Below are 27,298 nucleotides of genomic sequence, written 5' to 3'. Positions count from 1 at the left end.
TGGGATAGATAGATAGATAATCTGTATCTATATGTAAATATGTATATTCACACAAAACATATCCATATATTCCAAAGGCAGATACAAATCCATTGGCTCCCACATATATGTATATATGAAATAAGGTGGGTTAACATTACCTGCAGTACATCAAGCAAACATTATTTTTCCCAATCATCTGCTAATTATTAATAATTCATGTACTCTGTTGTTGGATTCTTCCACAGAGTGGAAGAGAGAGAGGGATGGGAGTGATGATTTCTTTCTTTCTTTTATTTTTTTGGGAGGGGAACGATGATTTCTTTAATGATGATTTTCAAAACATCTAGCTGAGATAATGCTGCCATTCATAAGATATGAGAACTGGTACATGTTTATATCTGGAACACTTTGAACGTGTAAAAGGAAGAGTTATGTACTTTGTTTCTAAACTTTGCTCCTTTTCAGTGTATTGAAAAATTACAAGCTGAAGTGAAAGCTTCCCAGCAGCAACTTGTAGACTATGTAAGTGTTTTTCTCCTTTATTTATCCCTTAATTTATATCATTGTTATTCTAGAAATGAACACAAACTTTTCAGAAGTTATAACTACGGTTTCTCCGCTGCAAACCAAATCACAAAGCTAAGAATCAGTATTTTTATTACCTCTACAAAGTTGCTTTCTATAAATTCAATTCTGGTTTATGTTGATGATAAAAATTACAAAACTGAGTTCTTATATATAATCAGATGGTCTAATCAGGTACTATCAGGATAAGAGAACTGGAAACTAAGGGTAGAAAGACAAGCAAGTCAGGCTATTTTAGTGAGTGAATGGAAGTGGAAATTATAGATACCTCACATATAGGCGTAGGGAAGTCCTTCTTAAACTTTAGTATATCAAGAAGTATCTGGAAAAGTTTTAAGAACAAATTGCTTGGAGTTTTTTTTTTTTGTGGTACACGGGCCTCTCACTGTTGTGGCCTCTCCCGTTGCAGAGCACAGGCTCCGGACGCGCAGGCTCAGCGGCAATGGCTCACGGGCCTAGCCGCTCCACGGCATGTGGGATCCTCCCAGACCGGGGCACGAACCCGTGTCCCCTGCATTGGCAGGCAGACTCTCAACCACTGCGCCACCAGGGAAGCCCTGCTTGGAGTTTTCTATATGCCTAGGATAGGATCTGAGGATATGTACTTCTAGGGGATGCTAGATTCGGATGCTGCTGCTGTTGCCCATCTTTACACCATATTTTGAGCAGCATTGTTTTATATATATTTATTTTGCCCCAGTCTTGTGATTTTTAGGCAAGTGCTCATATAAACAAATCAGACATGGAACTGTCCATTTTGTGCTACAAGTCCTCCCCTGAGAGAGAGACCCTCTGAAGTTCCAGGAAAATTTTCATTTTTACTTTAGCCTGTCTTCACTCAGAGAACAACTAATGAGCATCTCCTGTCACAATAGCCTTGTGTATCCACGTGCATAAACCAGTGATTGTCACCCTGCCACTGTCCCTCCCCAAGGATCGGAACAACCCTGATGCCTTAAGTGTTTCCTCAAAGAGTTGATCACCATTTTTTAGTTATCTCCTCCATCCATATCCTGGGTGTTATGGGATGACTTCTTGATTAAGAACAGTGGCCAGTCATGTTCAATGGCCAATCTGAACAACAACAAACTCAGACCCATCTGATACCTGAGAGGCTGCAGCCCCAAAGTCCAACAGAAAAGACTGCAAAATAATAAATTCTGGTTACCATCCGTTTGGGATTTGCCATGAGCTGATCTGGATAAAATCATGGTGATTGCCCCATTTTTGTGCTGGGGTAGAGAAAAGCCAATCTGCTGTGGCAGTTAGAGTTTTAAACTCTAAATTTAGAACCTTTTTGGCCTTGTGTGCTCAATTGACCAATACTGAACATGACTAAGGCCTGCATCTGTGGCACTGTGACAGACTCAGAGAGAAGTATATCTCATTAGCCCAGCATTCTGTCCCAGATGTCTCTCCCCTGCCCTGCCCTTCAGGGTGCCAGATACTGACTTTTGTCAGAGCATGTCACCTCATGCCAGATGGATACCTACAGCCATTCGCTCGGGGAGTTTTTAGCTCAGAATTTTTTAAGGAGATATAGTTGCTAAGGTTCAGTTATTAGCCTCCAGCCTCTCTTCATGAAAAACTGATGAAAAAGCATGGTCATGGTTGCCTTTGGGAAATTCTTGTGGTGTCTTCTTCCACTGCCTAGCATCTGTGGATTCTATTCCTGTACCACGCTGTTCCTGTCCCAGGCATGTCTGAACTGGGAGTGTTCCCTCGTCTTAGGGCCTTGATACCAACCACTGAGATTTCCTCTGTGGAATTGTTCAATGTTCAGATTATAATATAGCAGTATAATCATCAAAGTTTTGCTTCAACTCATCGAGAATATTTAAATGAAAAGAATATTAATAAGTGTTTACTGAGAGTGGACTATGTGTCTCCTATGGGGTAGGTGCTTCATATGTTATCTATTTTGTCTCAGTACAACTCAAAAGGGTGAGCATTGTTTTTCAGATAAGAAAACTGAGTCTTAGAAATTAGATCATTTGTCACACACGTCGATTCTGAAATCCATACTTTTGCTGTCACAACTTGCTGCCTCTCCAAATTATATTCCCTACATGCCATTGGATGTGTCAAACGGTGTTGATAAAGGTTCTATCTCCAATCTCCTTTCTCCCCATATCCGTTCAGAGGGATTAACCAGTTCATAATTCTTCAACTCGTCCATGCAAATAAGCAACCCCTTCCACCCCCTCCAAGTTCTTTCTATCTTAATCATCTTCTGATTACATCTCCTTAGTGCTGTAATGAGCATTTCTTAAAACACTATTCCTGGAGAAAAACATTCTATGTTAATAGGTATTCTGCACAAAAAAATGAGAGGGGCATTGGAAATAAAGTTAAATTAAATGTGTTTATTTACTGCAGGATTTACCAGTGTACAATCAATCTCCAAAAAAGGCCCGCGTATGTCATTTTCCATTGGCATTTGTCCTTGAATGATATTTTAAACACACAACTTTGGAGACTGCTGGCACACTGCATCGAATTAAAGCACTAGGCTTGCTAAATATGACCTGAATATCTTGCTGATAACCTAGGTTCAGCACACACAAAGTCAAATTGATCATCTTCTATTCTCATTTCTTCAATGTGTTCCTCTGTGTGTGTCCCTCAGGCATGGCGAATAACATCACACTGCTGTTACGTATTCTAGATCCAAACTACAAAACAGAATTAAAATCCCACCTGTCTCTGCTTCCGTCCTACATTTAGTTAACTGTCAGCCTCTGAGTATGCTTCTACACGTTATCTCTCTTCCGTGTCTTTGATACCATTATCCTGCCAATCCCTAGCTCTTTTTGACCATCATATATCTCAGTTATTGCAACTGGCCCCAAATTATCAACATATTCAAGTTCAGAGCCCTCACTACCCTTGCCCACCGCCCCACCCAAACCACAGTGTAGCTCACTTGCTCTCACATCATCAAGCCCTGCTTGCAGAGGAGAGAAAGGATAAAAGCCACGTGTAGGATGTGGGGTGGGGACAGAAAACCAAACAGAGCCAAAGATTAACACTCACAGGGAGAATGAAATGTACTGGAGAGTCAGAGAAGAGAAGCGGGATAAGGGACCCAGGTGGTGGGAGGATGCCGTGAGGATGCCGTGAGGAGACAGGAGATCAGAAGGCTCCTGGGAGTGCTGGGGATGCTTAAGGTTAAGAAATAACCAAGAGTATTCATAGGAGTTGTCGGGCAGTTTGTACTTAAACCTCCTTAAGTGTGTGAAAGTCGTGTGCAGAGTCTGGAATTCCTGTCTGGGTGGTACCTCCCAAGTGTAACCCTGCTGCAGGATGTGACCTCTGCAGGGCTCTCCTGGCCTCCCTGCCACCGCCCTGGTGAGGGAACCACAGGACTGTCCCTACCCTTCATCTCCCTGTTCTCATTCACTCCACTCTCCGCCTCATGCCCAGCAGGCTAGTAAAATGGAACTGCTTTCTCTACATAGCCAATGTCGGTTGGTGTTCTGTGACTTTGCTCTCTGTGTTCTCGTGGTCTAGGCTTTCCTTCTCTCTCCTCTTTATCCGAATAAACTTTACTCTTTTTATAAGACTCGTATCAGGGACCAACTTCTCCCTTAGCTCCTAGATTACCTTCTCTGAGCTCCTATAGCCTCCTGTACATATATCTATTTTAGCTCAAAATACTACATTTTATCAATGCTATCTGTTTACACCTCTGTCCTCCACTGGCCAGGAAGGTCATAGAGGGCAGCACCAAGAATGTGTGTCTGCTACACACATTCTAGGCCCTAGGCCCTCTGCTCCATTACACCAGGACAGGGTAGGCTCACTGCAACTACTCAGTACATTTTGCTGAACTGAATTGAATTTTACTCTGATCACGTCATTTCCCTGTTCCAATGCCTAGAGGAAGACAGTCATTGTCCATTTCCCCAGAATAAAGTCCAACCTCCTGACCACAGCATTTTTCACACTGAAAATAAGGACCTGACTCCTTCTCCTGTCTCCTCTCCATCACACACCTGCAACCCCCAAGGATGCCCACGCATTCCTGCCCTGAGATGTTTGCTCATAAGTTTTTGACAACTGAACTCTCTGTCCCCACCACTGTGTTTGCCAGATTTTTCCCATTTTTTTTATCAAGATTGTTCCTTCTGGGAAGTTTTGTCTGACCATCAAACCAGAAGTGATCTTTCCTTCCTTGATACTTTCATAGCACTTCTCAGCACCTGTCTTCTGTCACTTGTCACACTATGACCCAAAATAGAATTATTTGATGTGGCCCAGATCTTCCCCAAGATTGTGAGCACCTGGAGGATAGAGAGCAAGTTTGCTTTTCTTTATGCCTCTCACAGTGTCTGGCTCAATGCCTTGTACAGATTTCATTGAAATGAATTGTTAAAATGGCTAAATTAAAAATAAGTCTATTTTGGAATTTATAAGAGCCCACTTTAAGTCTCTGGGAAAGTTATTTTATGACATTTTATTCCTTAGAAATGCCAGTTATATGAGGCATTACTTTCATCTGAATTTGATACTTTCAAGGTATGACATGGAAGGGACAAAAAGTAATGATTCCTTAGAGTGGAAATAGAAGGACAAAATAGCAGAGAGAGGAAATAGAGTTGTGGGAAACCTCAACTTCAGAACAAGCAAGAAGAGCATCAAAAGGAAATTATGGCCTTAACATGAAAATTAACAAGCCAAGATCTTGGCTTCTTTTTATTTAGAGTTCACTCTTCTAGAACCCAATAGTTAAATTTTATTATTGTATAATTAAATTGATAGCTATGAAATGTAGAGAAGATACAGGTCTCAACATTTAAGAGTGAGTTGTCGCTGATAACATTTTGAAGATTAAAATCTCATCCCATGAATGTGACTTTGCCTGGTCACAGCTTATACTTTTAAAAGATTACAAAGGGCTGTCCCTCCCAATGCACCTGTGGACACCCACTCGAGCCACCCACAGGGCTAACCTGCCCTGGGCATTTTTATCACTCCTTCCCACATGATTTTATCTGCTTAGACACCTATACGGGATTAAACAAATATTTCAAGGGAGTGTTTATAATAACTTAAAGATTATTGTTCACATTAGGGTAATTTGAATCAGGACTAGGTATCTTTTAAAAAATCCTTTTCAAATGAATGCCTTCCAAATTGTTGAATCTACTGTTTTCCTATTTTTAGTATTTGGGAAATATAAGTACTTAGCCGTGTGCATTTGCTCTGTCATTGGCGATATGATTCTCTGCAGTAGGCCAGAGGTTTGCCTCCTCCGACCCCTCACCTCCATCCCAATGGCAAGCTCATCTCTTGGTCTAGTTACCTCCAAGGTTTACCAGAGCCAAAAGTTCTATAATATTCAATGGGATTATTTCAAAAGAGAAATCTGGGCAACTGGGTGGTAGATGCTTGAGTGTTGTGTTGTTCTCTATACTGTCCTGTATGCTTGAAATATTTCATAATAAACTAAACACTTACAAATATCCAGAAGAAGAAACCCTTCCAATGAATTATACAGGGTGGTTCAAGCTGTAGGTTAGATGAGTGTGTCTTTGAAATCAGGAGCTCCTGACCTACAGTTTCTAAGGACATACTTAGACCTGGAAGCAACAGTCCTGATGCTGAGTCAGGAGCACAGGCATAAAGGGACCACCATGAGTACCATGACAGGGTTTTCCCAAAGAGTTGGTTTAACTTCTCCCTTTCCTTCTCTAAAGAAACTATTGACTACCATTTTACTTTACAAAGTAAGGATTTACAAGAGTCACCAATTTAGATCAAGGGCAGACTCCTCTCCCTTAAAATTCCAGGCCCTCTGCTAATTGGTCTTTTTCTACTATGATAGAGAACATGAGCTGTTCTTGTTGTTGCTGCTTTTTGGCTGCCTAAGCACTCAGCAGTACCCTGATATCCTTTCCAACTGCATCTCTCCCATCATACGAAGTCTTGGAAGGACTATAATTCAAAGTACCTTATCAGCTACTATCTGGGAATTGGGCATGTGCCCTAAGGCAACTGGACTCTGAATATTAATTCATATGAAGCAAGAGAGGAAAAACACTTCGAACTGATATATCCTACAGTGACACCCCAGCATCATGGCTAAGGAATGTGCACTACTTCAACAGAACTGCTCTAGCTCCTATTTTTTTTAATTTTTAATTAATTAATTAATTAATTTATTTGGCTGCATCAGGTCTTAGTTGCGGCACGTGGAATCTTTCATTGTGGCATGCGAGCTCCAGAGTGCGTGGGCTCATTGGTTGCAGTGCACGGGCTTCTCTCTAGTTGTGGCATGTGGGCTCCAGAACACAACCTGTCTCCATTTTAGGAACCATCAAATAATCCTAATTAGTTTGAAGAAAAGTCCTTTTTTCTTTATGCTCATCAGAATCAGATTTGGTTGTTTACAGCTGAGAAGCTGAAATTCTTATATTATCCAAACAGTTTTCAAAGTGTGGCCCCTGGACCAGAAGCATCAGAGTCACCTGGGACTTGAAATGCAAATTTTGAGGCCTCATCTCATACCTTCTGAATCAGAAACTCTGGGAGTAGGATCCAGCAATATGTGTTTTTAAAGTCCTCCTGTGATTCCGATGATGGCTCATGTCTGAGAATCACTGCACAGTCCAATATAATCCCTATCACTTTCAGCTTAGGCCCTCTGCTCTCACAGGCAGCATTGTCCCTGGCCAGCATCTCACTGTTGTCCTCATGCTCTCTGAGAAGCATCTCCAGGCCTGGTTCTTAGTACAACCAGCTGGGATAGTGGCATATGCAGGACATGTTTGTCCAACTGACGAGCCAGAGGAGAATGATCTTCCTGCTCCTTCCTCTCTAAAGCCCACACTTCTATGTGCTCTAGAAGTATTACTTCATTCCTGAAGCTTGTCACGACTAACTTGAAGGTATTGTGATAGTAATTAATAATACCTTAGAGTAATACAACAACTTACAGTTTTCTAAATGCTCCCACCCACGTTATGTCATCTGTTTTTCACAACAGTCCTGTGAGGCAGGTGGTACTCCCCCTTTATCAGGTGAAGAAAGTGAGTCAAAGATAGTCAGAAGTCTGCTCACAGCAAACAGGTGTGAGCAAAGAGAAGACCTGAAGGTCGATATTCTGACTCCAGGGCCCCTATTTTCATAAACTTGATTTCAGTTTTAATTGAGAATTTTTGAATATATATGCCAACACACAGGCTGGTTGTATCAATAAATTAATTTTTATGATCTTTTAACTTTATTATAATCTATAGACCTAAGGCAGAGTGAATCAGCCTGAGAGACTTTGGTAGCAGGATCTGATAGAGCCCTACCTGGTTTCAATGAGGGATGGGGAAATTCCTTCCCTGTGGGCCATTCTTTTAGAGCCAGACATATTAATCTAAATGGAAAATTCCTCAATGATTATTTATGAACAAAACCTGTTGGTACTAAATGGCTGCATGTGGGATAAATCTCAGAAATATTTTTATTGTGTTAGTTGATTATGTTATAGTTAACCCTTTCTGCTGCCCTCTTTCCTTGGTTGCATTATCTGGACTCAGTGACTATTTGAACCTTCATCTTAACCCTTCATGTGGTTATTCCATGGCTCATCTCACATGTGCTTGATCTGGAGAGGCTGCAAATCATATAAGAATAACAGAGGCTTTCCAATCCCATTGGTGGGTGTTGCTGCCAAACTTCTTGGTGAGCTTGGAATAGGAGGACTCTGAGCTCTCACTTCACACCAGCGGGCTGCTCATGACCTCTGAAGTCAGTACCCTCTGAACTGTGAGCCATTAAATGGCTTCTGCCCAGCAAGGCATGGTTAAATAACTAATAGTACATGGCTGAGGTGATATTCAACATAACACTTTGGAGTGCCACCAGGACCTTCTTTAATTAAACTTACTTTTTTCATTTTTTCTTTTTCTGTTTTTTGTTTTTTCCTCAAAAAGCCAAGGTACAATACATTGCTGTGAGAACCACTAATCTTAGCCATAGGATCCACTAGTGAAGGCAGATTGAGGGGCAGGGACCTGAGGACTGAGTTTGATCAGTCACATCAAGCAAGCCTGGATCCTGGCTGATACCCAGGAGGCTCATCTTCCCCTCTTTAACCAGATCTGAGTCCTGTTTGTTCATTTTCTATAGATGACAAATAAGTTTAAGCTGAACAAGCACCCAAGGACAATTCCTGCTACTCCAGCTACTTTAGAACCATTGCATATGTCTGATCTTTGTAAGCCACCTAACTAGACACATGGTATACCCTTTCTACCTTTTCTGTAAATAACTATTAGCTAACTATGTATTTCTTCAAACATACATTTCATTTTTTTACTTGATAAGCTGGGACTTATACTGATATCCTCTCAAAAGAATATACAGAGTTTAGAGGCCCAAGCACGTCAATATAGATTTTTGGTATAATCTCTACCTACTTGTCAAAAAAAATCAGGTGGGACTAATGCAGGATTGTTCCCAGCACTTTCCCCTTGGATCCTGAGCTGCATTAACCTTTATAAACTGCCAGCCATTAATGCTCACACAGAACTCACCCTATACTATTACTACAAGCATCTAATAGAAGGCCACTGGTTCTGGTATCGAGTTCCTGTCGGGCAGAAGAGTAGTAACAGAGAGCTAGGCACTGGGCTGGAAACTTAGCCCTGCTACCCCACCTGCACAACTGAACAAAGGTTACTAAAGTTCTGCTCTTGTCATCTGTGGAAAGAAGCTAATAACATTACTTAGCCTGATAGGGTGCTGTGGAAGATACAAAAACTCATGATGTGAGATAATACCTATGAAGTAGTTGGTAGAGTGCCTGACACATACCAAGGTTCAAAAAAGTTATTAACAGTTATTCGAAAATGGACTGTGTCAGTAACAGTTCCACAATTTTTATGGGGTTGTGGTTAATAACTTGTTAGAATAAAGTACCTAATTTTAGCTGCCAGTTTGCTTATAGAGAGTGCTAGGAAGTTGATTAATCAAAGACTCAAGATTAATTTCCAAGGAGAATCTTGTATCCTGTCAGTACTTCCTCAGCTCATTTCTTCCTCTGGAGAATGTCTTCTGAAGCCTTTTGTAGAACTATATCCTCATAATTTAATTGTGTGTCTGTCTTTATCCCTGATTAGACTGTAAGTTGCTTGAGAGTAGACCCTGGGTCTGATTCATGGTGTCTGCCAAGTAGTAGGTTCTCAATATGCATTTGTTGAATGAATGAATGAATCAGTCAATCAATGAGTGAATGGGTAAAGGAAAGTGAGCAGCCTTTCAATACAAGAAAGATCATTTCAGGCTCCACAATTTCCAAAAGAAGATGTCAGTTCTAGCCCCAACCCAGCTAACCATTTCTACCAGACAGCTCTGTGCTTAACTGCATACGAGGGGCTGAACAGGAGTGTCATCCTGGGCTCAGTACTTAGCTTTAAAAAGCTTGAATGAAAGGAAGCATATCACAGAGGAGTACCTGAAATATGGTCCGCTTTTTCCTTTCAGGTAGATACCCTAAAATCCTTCCTGAATTAAGTGCGATCAGCAGAAAGCCACACATCTAGACTGCTCAAGTTGTCCTAGTATTGCTTTTATTGAATGACAGGGAGGTGGTATGGCATGATGCTAATGACTTACTTTAGGAACATTTTATTAAAAAATTGTCTGATGGAGCTAATTAATGTATTTGCTGTCAGATAATTATTGAGGATATTTATTATTCTACCAGAGAGCATGTCTTTCCACAATTTCAGCACCAGGAGTATTGTCACTTCCACTGAGCACAGGGCTTGCTTTTACTCCATGGATTCTGTGTTTCTATTAATGGTTATTTTGACTACCAGAAAGGCTGGAGCCAAGCCCTCTGTGCCTCACCTCTAACAAGTGATTATGTAGGATGTCAGGGCACAAATTGTGTGAACAAAGCTTCTCACCTGCTTCCTTACCTTTAGCTCCTTTTTACTGTATCTTTCAAGTTCTTATCTTAGTGGCTTCTAATTCAACTCATTTACCTTTTCAACCTACCCTAAATTCTTTCTGAACTGCATCAGTACAAAACTAAATCAACAAACCATAAAAGAAATAATAAGACTGATTCCATAATATCACCCTGGGTAGTTCTTCCAGGGTTGGTTCCATGGTCTAGAGATATACCATGTTCTTGGATTGAAAGAATCAATATTGTCAACATGATTATACTACCAAGGCAATCTACAAATTCAATGCAATTCTTATCAAACTACCAATGGAATTTTTCACAGAATTAGAACAAAATAAAGTTACAATTTGTATGGAAACACAAAAGACCCCCAAATAGCCAAAGCAATGATGAGAAAGAAAAACAGAGTTGGAGGAGTCAGGCTCCCTGACTTCAGACTATACTACAAACCTTCAATCACCAAACAGTTTGGTATTGGCACAAAAACAGAAATATAGATCAATGGAACAGGATAGAAAGTCCAGAGACAAACCCACGCACCTATGGTCATCTAATCTATGACAAAGGAGGCAAGAATATACAATAGAGAAAAGGCAGTCTCTTCAATAAGTGGTGCTGAGAAAATGGGACAGCTACATGTAAAATAATGAAATTAGAACACTCTCTAACACTATACCTGAAAATACAATCAAAATTTATTAAAGACCTAAACATAAGGCTGGATATTATAAAACACCTAGAGAAAAACATAGGCAGAACACTCTCTGACATAAATCACAGCATTATCCATTTGGATCCACGTCCTAGAGTAATGAAAATAAAAACTAAGTTTTAAAATGGAACCTGATTAAACTTAAAAGCTTTTGCACAGTGAGGGAAAACATAACAAAACAAAAATACAATCCACAGAATGTGAGAAAATCTTTGCAAATGAAGTGACTGACAAGGGATTAATCTCCAAAATATACAAATAGTTCATGCATCTTTATATCAAAAACACCCCAAACAACCCAATCAAAAATGCACAGAAGATGTAAATAGACATTTCTCCAGAGAACACATACAAATGGACAAAAAGCACATGAAAAGATGCTCAACATCACTAATTATTAGAGAAATGCAAATCAAAAGTACAATGAGGTATCACCTCACACCAGTCAGAATGGTCAACATCAAAATCTACAAACAGTAAATGCTGGAGAGGGTGTGGAGAAAAGGGAACTGTCCTACAGTGTTCGTGGGAATGTATATTGGTACAACCATTATGGAGAACAGTATGGAGGTTCCTTAAAAAACTAAATACATAACTACCATAAGGATCCAACAGTCCCACCCCTGGGTATATATCCAGAGAAAACCACACTTCCAAAAGATACATGCACCGCACTGTTTGTTGCAGCACTATTTACAACAGCCAAGACATGGAAGTAACCAAAATGCCCACTGACAGAGGAGTGGATAAAGAAGATGTGATACATATATACAATGGAATATTACTCAGCCATGAAAAGAATGAAATAATGCCATTTGCAGCAACATGGGTGGACCTAGAGATTGTCATACTAATGATACTGGCTAGTACAATACTGTTCCATTGATCTATATTTCTGTTTTTGTGCCAGTACCATACTGTCTTGATTACTGTAGCTTCGTAGCATAGTCTGAAGTCAGGGAGCCTGATCCCTCCAGCTCCATTTTTCCTTCTCAAGATTGCTCTGGCTATTTGGGGTTTTTTGTGTTTCCATACAAACTGTAAATTTTTTTGGTCTAGTTCTGTGAAAAATGCTGTTGATAGTTTGAGAGGGATTGCATTGAATCTGTAGATTGCTTTGGGTAGTACAGTGATTTTCACAATGTTGATTCTTCCAATCCAAGAACATGGTATATCTCTCCATCTGTTTGTATCATCTTTAATTTCTTTCATCAGTGTTTTATAGTTTTCTGCATATAGCTCTTTAGTCTCCTTAGGTAGGTTTATCCCTAGGTATTTTATTCTTTTTGTTGCAATGGTAAATGGAAGTGTTTCCTTAATTTCTCTTTCAGATTTTTCATCATTAGTGTATAGGAATGCAAGAGATTTCTGTGCATTAATTTTGTATCCTGCTACTTTACCAAATTCATTGATTAGCTCTAGTAGTTTTCTGGTAACATCTTTAGGATTCTGTATGTATAGTATCATATCATCTGCAAACAGTGACAGCTTTACTTCTTCTTTTCCGATTTTAATTCCTGTTTTTTTTCTTCTCTGATTGCTGTGGCTAAAACTTTATTGATAAGAGTGGTGACAGTGGGCATCCTTGTATTGTTCGTGATTTTAGAGGAAATGGATTCAATTTTCCATGATTGAGAACGATGTTGGCTGTGGGTTTGTCATATATGTCTTTTAGTATGTTTAGGTAAGTTCCCTCTATGCCTACTTTCTGGAGGGTTTTTAGCATAAATGGGGTTGAATTTTGTCAAAAGCTTTTTCTGCATCTACTGAGATGATCATATGGTTTTTATCCTTCAGTTTGTTAATATGGTGTATCACATTGATTGATTTGCATATATTGAAGAATCCTTGCATTCCTGGGATAAACCCCACTTGATCATGGTGTATGATCCTTTCAATCTGCTGCTGGATTCTGTTTGCTAGTATTTTGTTGAGGATTTTCTCATCTATATTCATCAGTGGTATTAGCCTGTAGTTTTCTTTTTTTGTGACACCTTTGTCTGGTTTTGGTATCAGGGTAATGGGGGCCTCACAGAATGAATTTGGGAGTGTTCCTCCCTCTGCTATATGTTGGAAGAGTTTGAGAAGGATAGGTGTTATCTCTTCTCTAAATGTTTGATAGAATTCGCCTATGAAGCACTAGTCCCCTACACCAGGAAGCCTACATAACCCATTGAACTAACCTTAGCCACTGGCGACAGACACCAAAAACAACAGGAACTACAAACCTGAAGTCTGTGAAAAGGAGATCCCAAACAGAATAAGTTAAGCAAAATGAGAAGACAGAGAAACACACAGCAGATGAAGGAGCAAGGTAAACACTCACCAGACCAAACAAATGAAGAGGAAATAGGCAGTCTACCTGAAAAAGAATGCAGAGTAATGATAGTAAGGATGATCCAAAATCTTGGAAATAGAATGGAGAAAATACAAGAAATGTCTAACAAGGACCCAGAAGAACTAAAGAGCAAACAAACAATAATGAACAACACAATAAATGAAATTAAAAATTCTCTAGAAGGAATTAATAGCAGAATAACTGAGGCAGAAGAACGGATAAGTGACCTGGAAGATAAAATAGTAGAAATAACTGCTGCAGAGCAGAATAAAGAAAAAAGAATGAAAAAAATTGAGAACAGTCTCAGAGACCTCTTGGACAACATTAATCTCAGTCTTGAGAAACAAAAATGGAGCTGATGGAATCAGGCTCCCTGACTTCAGACTACACTACAAAGCTACAGTGATTAAGACAGTATAGTACTGGCACAAAACCAGAAATATAGATCAATGGAACAGGATAGAAAGCCCAGAGATAAACCCACACACATATGCTCACCTTATTTTTGATAAAGGAGGCAAGAATATACAATGGAGAAAAGATAGTTACTTCAATAAGTGGTGCTGGGAAAACGGGCCAGCTACTTGGAAAAGAATCAAATTAGAAAACTACATAACACCATACACAAAGATAAACTCAAAATGGATTAAAGACCTAAATGTAAGGTCAGACACTATAAAACCCTTAGAGGAAAACACAGGAAGAACACTCTTTGACATAAATCACAGCAGGATCCTTTTTGACAAATCTCCTAGAGGAATGGAAATAAAAACAAAAGTATACAAGTGGGACTAATGAAACTTCAAAGTTTTGCACACAAAGGAAACCATAAACAAGATGAAAAGACAACTCTAAGAATGGGATAAAATATTTGCAAATGAAGCAACTGACAAAGTATTAATCTCCAAAATATACAAGCAGCTCATGCAGCTCAATAGCAAAACACAAACAACCCAATTCAAAAATGGGCAGAAGACCTAAATAGACATTTCTCCAAAGAAGATATACAGATTGCCAACAAACACATGAAAGGATGCTCAACATCACTAATCAGTAGACAAACGCAAATCAAAATTTCAGTGAGGTATCACCTCACACTGGTCGGAATGGCCATCATCAAAAAATCTACAAACAATAAATGCTGGAGAGGGTGTGGAGAAAAGGGAACCCTCCTGCACTGCTGTTGGGAATGTAAATTGATACAGCCACTAACAAGAACAGTGGATGATGGGACTTTTTTAATGGAAGTTCCTTAAAAAACTAAAAATAGAACTACCATACAACCCAGCAATGACACTACTGTGTATATATCCTGAGAAAACCATAATTCAAAAAGAGTCATGTACCACAATGTTCATTGCAGCACTATTTACAATAGCCAGGACATGGAAGCAAGCTAGGTGTCCATTGACAGATCAATGGATAAAGAAGATGTGGCACATATATACAATGGAATATTACTGAGACATAAAAAGAAATGAAATTAAGTTATTTGTAGTGAGGTGCATGGACCTAGAGTCTATCTTATAGAGTGAAGTAAGTCAGAAAGAGAAAAACAAATACTGTATGCTAACATATATATATATATATATATTGGATCTATAGGTATCCACAACATGACCTCAGAGTGAGAAACGTTAGAAATAGTTTTATTATAAGAATTATTATTATTATTATTATTATTATTATTAAACCAGGTAAAACTTGAGATTAAAAGTTATGCAATAAATTCCAGAGAATGAAAAGGGATGAAAGAGAATGCACAATATCCCTCCACATCTTGCTCCATGATATTCAACGGACAAAAATATCAAATTGCTTTAAAAAAAAAAAAAACAAATCTGACAAGGCCCCCTTTTGTCATTGTTAGCAGGAAATTTGGTTTCAGGCATTTGGTAGGAAGAGTGGTCTTCTCTCCTTCTTGGGATCTGCCTAGGATCCCCAGGGATTTTATATCCCAAGTTGGGGGGCACTATTTTCTAGTGAAGTATGGCTGCTGTTCCCTCTGCCTATTGGCCCTTCAAAGACCAGTGGCCTTTTTGTTCAGTGCTAAGCCTTACCAGAAGATTTGTGGGAGCTTCTGGTCTATGTACAGCAGTCAGGATTCATCCTTCCTTACCATACCTGCCTATTTGAGGTCATATTAACCAAAGGACTTGGGTAGAAGTGGAGTATGGTCCCTGCCATCTGAAGCACCCCCAGTACCTCATCCTGTCTATTTTGAATGAACCAACTTCCTCCCCTTGAGTTTGTTTATTTTTATTTCCTTCTCAAAACAATGAACTCCAGCTCCCACTAACTTGAGATATTTGTAGGTTCTTACATTAATGAGGTCAGGCCTCTCAACCACAGGCTTTCCAGATGCTCAACACTCCATCAGCGAGTGTTAATTTCCTCTCCTTGCAGGACAGTGCTAGGTGGGTGGTGTCAGTCTTGGAGCAGGGGCAACTCCCCTTCAGGCTGGTGAAATCTCCAGTTTGGATTTATTTGAAATTTAATGGATTGTCTAAAGAGTTGGGTATAAATGTATGCTCTGTTAGTTGAGGAAAAATATAGCCTATTTTGTAGTTTATTTTGTTGTTAAATGTGAAGTACTGAAATTATTAAGTAAAATAAACTCTGAGCTGTTAACTTTAGCTGTTAGCATTGAAATTGATTTTGACCAGTCACATGTTAGAGAACTTCTAATCCCCAATGATCGGTCTATCATCACTACTAGGTTTACTAGGCAGTAACATTCATAAGAGGAAATGTGAGCTCTCACACCGATCATCATGAGGTATAAGAGTCACTGTCAAGGTCTGAGAAGAAGAAAAGAGATGGGAAAAAGGCCTGTACCTCCCCTCCTCAACCTCTCCTTCACAATACCCATACACCCCCCACACCCGTCCCTGCCCCAGCAAATTCAGAAAATTGGTTAAATATTTAAGAAACGCTTGAGCATCAACTGCTTGTATAAGACATTTTTCCCTCTGAACATTCCAGACATACTGTGGGGTGAGAGCCCTGTTCCCCTGGCTCACGAGCTGGGTGACCTTGAGTAGGTTGTTTGATTCCTGAGGCTCAAGTTCCACAACTTCAAATTGATGATAATATGTGTATCTAGCTCACACAGTTGTTGTGAAGATTAAATTAATTAACACTTACCAAGTTCTTAGCACAGTACCTGCCACACAGTAAATCTTGTATAAGTGTTGGCTAACTTATGCAACAAAACAAAATCAATAACAACAAAACCCAGCAAACATCCCTACAGCTTTGTTCAGTGCTGACCTTAACAGCATCAGTGGTGAGAGAACGCTCTGAGAATTCTGCATCATGATTATCTGTGAAACGGGATAATCATAGAACCTGCCTCAGTAGGGTTATCGTGAGGACCAGATGAGATGATACAGGTAAAGGATACAGTGCCTGGAACACAGCCAACTCTCATTAATCTTGACATTAATTTTTTTTTAACTTTTTTTTTCTTTGGCTGCATTGGGTCTTCCTTGCTGCACACAGGCTGTCTCTATTTGCAGTGAGTGGGAGCTACACTTCCTTGAGGTGCGCAGGCTTCTCATTGCAGTGACTTCTCTTTGATGTGGAGCATGGGCTCTAGGAGCCCGGGCTTCAGTAGGTGTGGCACACAGGCTCAGTAGTTGCAGCGCACGGGCTTAGTTGTTCCGCGGCATGTGGGATCTTCCCGGACCAGGGCTTGAACCCGTGTCTTCTGCATTGGCAGGCAGATTCTTAACCACTGTGCCACCAGGGAAGTCCCTTGACATTAATTTTACTGCTGCTACTTTATCCTGATCATCATTTGCAATAAGCGTTTTGACATTTTTCTAACAGTGTGAAAGCATATATTTTTCAGCACCAGATTCCCTTTTATTGAGTTTGACTCGTAAGTACTTCACTGTCTTCACAATAAATACATGTCCCTGTTGAACCTGGAAAAGTACATATTCCTTTTGCACACTGGGAGAACTGAAGGACACTGTCTGCACCTGCCAGAGGAGGCGCAGAGGAACACGGGCATTTTTGCTCCCCGTCACCTGAGTAAAAACACAGTGATTGCATGAGGCAGCTGTCAGTGCCATGGGGAATGGAAAACTACTGCTGAGGAGCTGCAACTGGAAAAGATCATCTTTGATGCTAAGAGGCAATTCTGACCACACTCCAGTCCCTCTAAGTTCGCCTTCCTAACCTTTACTTACTCGGTCCCCTAGAGAATGTCATCTCACCTGATTCTATCCGATTCTTGCTTGACCCCATAGACAAACATCCCACCTGGGAGTTTTGATGACGCATATTCCCATGTGTAGTACTAAATGAAATGCAGCTGACTTAGCCAAAGTTTTTTTGCCATTTGTTTTTGGATGCACATCTCTGAAAACATCAGTGTGCTTGTGGTAGGGGAGCCAGTGGAGGGCAAAGGAGGGTCAGCTGGCACACATTTTTCCACGTCCCTATTTTGCTCTTCTGTCCTTTTCCTGCTTTAGCCTTCACATTCTCAAATACTGTCAGGAATTCCTCTAGAATAGAAGCACCCTCAATTGAATTGAATAAGGAACCTCAGAATGGTCAAGAATTTATTTTTTAAGCAAGTACCTTTTAAGATCATTTCCTAGAAATCACTGGAGATGTCAGTCTCCTCTTTTGCAAAATGGAAAAGGGAAATTGTTTCTCATTTTAAATGTCAATTTAAATAACTGCTTATGTGCAGATGTTTATCATTTGTAGTGTTTGAAATATAAATAATCCTGCTTTTTTTTGGCCCAATCTCTTTCTCTTGTTTTAAGTCCCTTTATTGAGAACTGACATAAACCCCACTGGGAGACTGCAGGGAGAGAGAAGGGTACAGGAGAGTTCTCTTGAGCCTCTAGAAGTGAAAAGGTATTGTCATAGCCTTGGAACCTGTAACAATAATCAGCAACCATATAACGTAAATGATTTGGACAGACTTGTTTAGACGGGTGTGTTTTCTCAAAGGAGGATAACCAGTCAGAGAGTTGACAAATGGTTTAGGTATGAGTCATCTTAAAAATGAAGAAAACCTAAAATAATAGCTCCACACCTTTTGAACTTAGTCTCTTGAAAAATTTATGGCAATTGTGTGGCAGGAACTAAGGAGAACTTGAGCTTCTCACAGAAAGAAGTCAGTCGCAAGATTCCAGGAAGAGGCTAAGGAATGCAAACCCAAAAGATATCGTTATTAATTGTTCATTCTTCAACTATTTGTGCTGATCCTAACAAGCCAGTCTCTCATCCTTCAGGCTTATTGGGTGCAGGAAGACTTGATTGTTATTGCTATTGAATTGTCCTTCTTGATTGAATTGTTATTGTCTGTCTGTATGGAAGAACCAGTTAAGAGGAAGTGTTAGGAGGAGGAACAGGAGGAAGAACCCTGGAGATCAAACAGGGAGGCTGCTGTCCAAGGAGGGGAGAAAGCAGGGCGCACCAGGCTGTGGGTGGGAGCGGGAACAATGCAAACAGTCAGACTGGAAGTTCAGAAGAGGGACTGGGCAGAAATGAGAATAAGAGGCATTATTCTGCTTTGTGGAATTGCTAATGAGAATACTGCCAGATGTTGGCATTAAACATTAAGAACAAGTTATGTCCAGTTTGAGCTCACGGGAATGTTTCCTCCTGAACACTCTTCCACACCTGAAACATACCCATCCCTGGAGATAGAAAAGTAATTAAAGAGCTTTATCACAGTAACCCTTAAAACCCTTAGCTAGTCATTGCTGTAGACAAAAGTTACACTGGATGGAAACCTAGGACTGAGGTGGATTTCAGCCTGAAAAACTAGCATGTTAAATGCTTATAAATGTGTACTTTTTTTTAGCATATTGGAATACTTCAAAGTTTAGGTGGAGAAACTCAGTAACATTTTGAAGATAGCTCCATAACTTCTCCAAAAGTATGTTGCCTGGGGTGTTTACTTTGCCTTTTGGCCATGGATCTCAGGATAAGACTTTAGACTTCAGGATGACTTCCTAGCAAATGGATCTTTTGCTGGTCAGTTTCAAGTGTGACCTTTTGGGCATTCACACCAGTAAAATTGTATGCCACTTGGACCCCACTGCTCCCCCATTCAGGTCTTATGTATCTGCAGGTCTTATGTATCTGCACTGTTGAGCATAAACAATTGTATTCAAAATAAGTATGCCAAATTTGTTTTCTTAGGATACTTTAATTGTGATTAGTTTTCATGGATGAATTTTTATTTGTTTTATTTTTATTTCCAAGAGCATATATTCTGGGAAAATTTTCTAGCCTAAAAATATAATTCTCTACAGCCCTCATGAATAAACATTATGACAGCAGGGTGTCTCTCTTTTTGCAATGACTATGTGTTGCCTTAAAAATGCACAGTAACAAGGCTCCAGGCTGGTGTTTCTCAGTCTGAAACTGTAGGTTCACAGATATATTCTTAGGTCTATATGGTGCATGCATATACTGTGTGCCTTGGGAGTTATTATAGACATCAGCTTCAATATATTTTAGAAAGTAACAATTGATATTTGTGACATTTCCTGTGGACTCCCACATGCCAGAGCAAACCAAACCCAAAGTAGATAAAGATGAAATGTCAAAACATCAACCGAAGTACTACTTCTCTTCTGGATTTCACTTCAGAGTGATTTAAGAAACTCAAAACCTGGTCTCCTGGTTATGTGCAGTAGTCTGTTTGAGGATGGAGGGTGTTGGGGAAAGAATCAGGTTTGACATAAACAGTACATTTCAGTACATTCACAGGTTCTTGCATGGGATTTATCTTTGACATCACAGAAACCATCTTCTTATGGGCCTTTCAGATTTCCCACTAGAGTCTAAGGAGTTTCTTTCTTTTTTTTTTTTTTTTTGAGAACTAAAAACTTTTTTTTTTTCTATTTTTTTTTATTAGTTTCTGCTTTATAACAAAGTGAATCAGTCATACTTATACATCTGTTCCCACATCCCTTCCCTCATGCATCTCCCTCCCTCCCACCCTCCCCATCCCACCCCTCCAGGCGGTCACAAAGCACCGAGCTGATCTCCCTGTGCTCTGCGGCTGCTTCCCACTATCTATCTACCTTACGTTTGGTAGTGTATATATGTCCATGCCTCTCTTTCGCTTTGTCACAGCTTACCCTTCCCCCTCCCCATATCCTCAAGTCCATTCTCAAGTAGGTCTGTGTCTTTATTCCCGTTTTACCCCTAGGTTCTTCATGACATTTTTTTTTTAATTCCATAGATATGTGTTAGCATACGGTATTTGTCTTTCTCTTTCTGACTTACTTCACTCTGTATGACAGACTCTAGGTCTATCCACCTCATTACAAATAGCTCAGTTTTGTTTCTTTTTATGGCTGAGTAATATTCCATTGTATATATGTGCCACATCTTCTTTATCCCTTCATCCGATGATGGACACTTAGGTTGTTTCCAGCTCCGGGCTATTGTGAATAGAGCTGCAATGAACATTTTGGTACATGTCTCTTTTTGAATTATGGTTTTCTCAGGGTATATGCCTAGTAGTGGGATTGCTGGGTCATACGGTAGTTCTATTTTTAGTTTTTTAAGGAACCTCCATACTGTTCTCCATAGTGGCTAAGGAGTTTCTTTATATCAGAAAGTATAGGAAGGAATTTGTTGAAAACAATGGCTGGATATATTCTTGATTAGGTGTTATTAAGTATACAACATGTATATACAAAGTCCAAAAATCATAGATTCATATTTTTTCTTTGCAACTCCAAAATGTAACCAATGAATACCTGGCTAAAAGGTCAATAAGATAAAGGTATATGAATTTTAAAATTTCCTTCCTTTTCTTCCTACCTTCTCGCTACTTATGTCAATAGCGTGTAATTTCTATACTCCGTAACATAGAAAAACACATATACACATGTAAATTTTTTAAAGTTGGTATGATTTTGTTTGTTTTTATAAAAATATGATCTTCCACATGTATCAGTTTCTAACTATATGTACCACCTTGGCTCCTTATCAATAAGTCATAGGCATCTTTATAATAATTCTTTTTAATGATCTACTCTTAAACTAGTGAAATTTATAACAAGAATTAGTCTAAATATATTCTAACATAAAAATGTCTCATTAGCTTTTAGATCATACACTTCCCAGGCCCTCTGTTCACCATACGGCTAATATTTTTTCAAACATCCTTTTATCCTCCTATCCCCATAATATACACATATTACATATGTCTCCACACACGTACACACACACAAAGTCCAAGCAGGCAAACTGTCACAGTAATGTTAAGTGATGACTAAGGGCTAGTGGTGTGCTGGTGAATGTTTAACTACCAGCTCTTGGGAGAGGGGGAGGAGCCCCAATTTATAGAGTTTGCCTATTTCAGTGGTTTAAATTCATACTCCCACCCACTCTGGCCCTTTTTAAGATACCAATGTTAGATCATCCAGCTCCTAACTTTCCTGAAATTTAACAACTTGCTCTCGTGAGCCTGTACAAGCTGGCTCCAGAATGCCACTGACTGAGGCCATAGTGCTAACAGTAGAAGGTGCTGTGACTTGTGTAGGGCATCCTGAGGCTAGAGGAGTCATCTAAAGACCAGCCTCTTTTTTAAGAAATCCAAAAATCTTCTCAGCCCCTTTTTTTATCCAGTTCTACAGGAGGTTAGAGAACTGATCTTTCTAAGGATCCCGTGAACCTCTTCTAAACTCCCTAGGGATCTTTAATGTGGGATTGGGCAGCCAGGTTTTCCTGGACTTTATGGGTTTATCTCCATTTTACCAACATCGAAACTATGAGTTTAACCAGGCATCCTGCAGGAAGTCATAAAGTCCACCTCAGAGCTACTGTCCCTGGCATGTGGAATTTAGAGTGACAGAGAGGAAGGAAACTTGGAAGATCAGGTACCTCCTAGGTGGTCCTTAAGCCCTCTGATGTTTAAAGAAAGTTTCCTAATGGCTGACTACTTCCTCCATGGCAGCATGACCGTAACTGCCATGAGAGACTTCACATAAAAGATGGTATCCAGAAACCAGGGAACAGATGGGCTAACAAAAAATCCAGTCAATTATGAATCATACTATAAAACTTAATTTTGCTATAACTATACATATTTCCCAAGCTCTAGTGGCTATCTTGGTTTCCAAAATGTAAATCAAGGGACAGTAAAGGGAAGATTTAAATAAATTAAAATCTAGAGACAAGTCAGTAACTATTGGACTCTGGCATTTTCTAAGACCACAATTGAATCAACTATCCTGATTTTTTCCCCTAAGGACAAGAAACTTACCATTGCCACTCCACCAAGGACAATATCCTGAGCTTGGTAGGACCCTGCCTTATCACCTAATACCACCTAATCAAGAAACACTGAAAACTGCTTGCCCTTCTCAGAATGAAGAGGTTTTCACTTTGTCCCGTGGGTACATTGTTTAACCTTGGGACCCTGGCCCCATTCAGATTACATCCTTTGCAAAAAAAAAAAAAAAAGCCCTTTCCATCTGTCATTCCTTTGATGCCCAAACTGCCTAACAGTCTGAGGAAACTGAGAGAGATCAGAGTTAAAAGCTTTGCTTAAGACCTCACTCATTTATTTCCCAAATATTTAAAGGACGCCTATGGTAGGAAATAGCAGTAAAAAAAATAGGCTAAATCCCTGCCTTCATGGAACTTATATTCTAGTGGGGTAAGAAAGGTAATAAGCAAACAAACTAGTAAATGTATAAAATGTCAGATGGTACAAAAAGGCTTAACAGGAAAATACAGTATGGGAATTGGGTGGATCCTAGGAGAGGGAGGTTATTTTATATAGAGTGACAGGGAAAGGTCTCACTGGTAATATAATACCAAAGCAGAGAAGGGAGGGAGTGAGCTCTGGGAATGCCTGGGGAAGGACATTACACCAGAGGCTCCAGAAAAAGCAAAGACCACATGCTTGGTTTTAGAGCACAGATCTCTGCAGATGAAGAGTTCTGAAGCATGACAGATAAGATGGCCCTCAAGCAGAGGTGCTGCTACTGCAGGGCCAGACACTGCGACAGGTCCTCAGGCCCCTGAGGCACAGTGAGTGATATCTAGCTTCAGGGTTAGACTATGTCTGTGTTGCAGGCTGGATACCATCCTCAGAGTCAGGTCTCAAGGCAAGATTTCCAGGGAGAAAAGGAAACAGTATCCCTTAATGCTTCTCAAGAAGTGCCCCAACCCAATGAAATACCTTACCTATCGGCTCTGCATTGCCAGAGAGAAATGCAGGCAAACCTGCCCCTCCCCTAATAGTATCTACGAAGGCATTTGGTTGTTTTGTACTTGTTCTCTGAGTAGTTACTGAAAGAGCTGGTGCACTTGGTCATCTGACCATACAGGTGTTTCTCCCACACTTTGTATGGGGAAAGTCCGTCTTTTCACATCTGTGGGTACAGTTGATACTGACAAAGCCCGGGGCTATTTGCAACCACACCTCTTTCCTTTACCATCTGCCCAGGTCTTCAGTCAGAAAAAGGCCCTCTGCTTTTCTGCTTTTTTTTTTTTTTTTGGAAATAGAACTTTTATTAAATATAGGCAAGTGCACATTTACAGCAAGGAATTAAGAAATTAAAAGAAATCTCTTTTATTCCTTTTTCTTCTGTGATTGCTGAGGCTAAAACTTCCAAAACTATATTCAGTAATAGTGGCAAGAGTGGACAACCTTGTCTTGTTCCTGATCTCAGAGGAAATGGTTTCAGTTTTTCACCATTGAGAATGATGTTGGCTGTGGGTTTGTCATATATGGCCTTTATTATGTGGAGGTAAGTTCCCTCTATGCCTACTTTCTGGAGGGCTTCTATCATAAATGGGTGTTGAATTTTGTTGAAAGTTTTTCTGCATCTGTTGAGATGATCATATGTTTTTTCTCCTTCAATTTGTTAATATGGTGTATCACATTGCTTGATTTGCATATACTGAAGAATACTTGCATTCATGGGATAAACCCCAATTTGTCATGGTGTATGATCATTTTAATGTGCTGCTGGATTCTGTTTGATAGTATTTTGTTGAGGATTTTTGCATATATGTTCATCAGTGCTACTGGCCTGTAGTTTTCTTTCTTTGTGACATCTTTGTCTGGCTTTGGTATCAGGGTGATGGTGGCCTCATAGAATGAGTTGGAGAGTGTTCCTCCCTCTGCTATATTTTGGAAGAGTTTAAGAAGGATAGATGTTAGCTCTTCTCTAAATGTTTGATAGAATTCACCTCTGAGGGCATCTGGTCCTGGGCTTTAGTCTGTTGGAAGATTTTTTATCACAGTTTCAATTTCAGTACCTGTTATTGGTCTGTTTATATTTTCTATTTCTTCCTGGTTCAGTCTTGGAAGGTTGTGCTTTTCTAAGAATTTGTCCATTTCTTCCAGGTTGTCCATTTTATTGGCATATAGTTGCTTGTAGTATTCTCTCATGATCCTTTGTATTTCAGTTGTTACTTCTCCTTTTTCATTTCTAATTCTATTGATTTGACTCTCAGAAAAGAAGAAGTAAAGCTGTCACTGTTTGCAGATGATATGATACTATACATACAGAATCCTAAAGATGCTACCAGAAAACTATTAGAGCTAATCAATGAACTTGGTAAAGTAGCACGATACAAAATTAATGCACAGAAATCTCTTTCATTCCTATATACTAATGATGAAAAATCTGAAAGAGAAATTAAGGAAACACTCCCATTTACCACTGCAATAAAAAGAATAAAATACCTAGGAATAAACTTACCTAAGGAGACAAAAGACCTGTATGCAGAAAACTATAAGACACTGATGAAAGAAATTAAAGATGATACAAATAGATGGAGAGATATACCATGTTCTTGGATTGGAAGAATCAACATTGTGAAAATGACTCTACTACCCAAAGCAATCTACAGATTCAATGCAATCCATATCAAACTACCAATAGCATTTTTCACAGAACTAAAATAAAAAATTTCACAATTTGTATGGAAACACAAAAGACCCCGAATAGCCATGCAATCCTGAGAAAGAAAAACGGAGCTGGAGGAATCAGGCTCCCTGACTTCAGACTATACTACAAAGCTACAGTAAACAAGACAGTATAGTACTGGCACAAAGCCAGAAATATAGATCAATGGAACAGGATAGAAAGCCCAGAGATAAACCCACACACATATGTTCACCTTAGCTTTGATAAAGGAGGCAACAATATATTATGGAGAAAAGACAGCCTCTTCAATAAGTGATGCTGGGAAACCTGGACAGCTACATGTAAAAGAATGAAATTAGAACATTCCCTAACACCATACACAAAAATAAACTCAAAATGGATTAAAGACCTAAATGTAAGGCCAGCCACTATGAAACTCTTAGAGGAAAACATAGGCAGAACACTCTATGACATAAATCACAGCAAGATCCTTTTTGACCCACTTCCTAGAGAAACAGAAATAAAACCAAAAATAAACAAACTTTATGAAACTTAAAACTTTTGCACAGCAAAGGAAGCCACAAACAAGACGATAAGACAACCCTCAGATGGGAGAAAATATTTGCAAATGAAGCAACTGACAAAGGATTAATCTCCAAAATTTACAAGCAGCTCATGCAGCTCAATATCAAAAAAACAAACAACCCAATCCAAAAATGGGCAGAAGACATAAATAGACATTTCTCCAAAGAAGATATACAGATTGCCAACAAACACATGAAAGGATGCTCAACATCACTAATCAGTAGAGAAATGAAAATCAAAACTACAATGAGGTATCACCTCACACCAGTCAGGATGGCCATCATCAAAAAATCTACAAACAGTAAATGCTGGAGAGGGTGTGGAGAAAAGGGAACCCTCTTGCACTGTTGGTGGGAATGTAAATTGATACAGCCACTATGGAGAACAGTGTGGAAGTTCCTTAAAAAACTAAAAATAGAACTACCATACGACCCAGCAATCCCCCTTCTGGGCATATACCCTGACAAAACCATACTTCAGAAAGAGTCATGTACCACAATGTTCATTGCAGCACTATTTACAATAGCCAGGCCATGGAAGCAACCTAAATGTCCACAGACAGATGAATGGATAAAGAAGATGTGGCACATATATACCATGGGATATTACTCAGCCCTAAAAAGTAATGACATCAAGTTATTTGTAGTGAGGTGGATGGACATAGAGTCTGTCATACAGAGTGAAGTAAGTCAGAAAGAGAAAAACAGATACCGTATGCTAACACATATATATGGAATCTAAAAAAAAATACAAATAAAAAATAAAAAAATTCTGAAGAACCTAGGGGCAGGACAGGAATAAAGACACAGATGTAGAGAATGGACTTGAGGACACAGGGAGGGGGAATGGTAAGCTGGGACGAAGTGAGAGAATGGCATGTACATATATACACTACCAAGTGTAAAACACATAGCTAGTGGGAAGCTGCCGCATAGCACAGGGAGATCAACTTGGTGCTTTGTGACCACCTAGAGGGGTGGGATATGGAGGGTGGGAGGGAGATGCAAGAGGGAGGAGATATGGGAATATATGTATATGTATAGCTGATTCACTTTGTTATAAAGTAGAAACTAACACACCATTGCAAATCAAGTATACTCCAATAAAGATGTTAAAAAGAAAAGAAAAGAAATCTCTGACTATAAGCGTCTGCTTGAATAGTTGTTTCTTGTATAAGTAAAAATCACAATATTCTAAAAGTGGGGCCTCTGCTTTTTATTACTGAGTGCAAAGTTGACCCGTACACCCTTGGTATAGTCCAGAAGTCTCCATATGCCACCTTGTTAGAATTCACATTT

At 39.5% G+C, this 27,298-nt stretch overlaps 1 protein-coding gene across 1 annotated transcript in view; it reads left to right on the top strand.

Moving 5' to 3' along the window:
- The window catches only part of CCDC192 (coiled-coil domain containing 192), a gene marked incomplete at both ends in the record, with an annotated part of 201,962 nt that overhangs the window by 56,449 nt on the left and 118,215 nt on the right, over positions 1-27,298 (top strand). The window contains 1 exon segment of the mRNA XM_079703822.1: positions 448-504. Coding sequence (XP_079559948.1) covers positions 448-504 — 57 coding nt within the window.

The sequence above is a fragment of the Hyperoodon ampullatus genome (assembly GCF_949752795.1).
Source record: "Hyperoodon ampullatus genome assembly, chromosome: 4".
Lineage (NCBI taxonomy): Eukaryota > Metazoa > Chordata > Mammalia > Artiodactyla > Ziphiidae > Hyperoodon > Hyperoodon ampullatus.
This window is presented reverse-complemented; position numbering and strand designations above follow the sequence as displayed.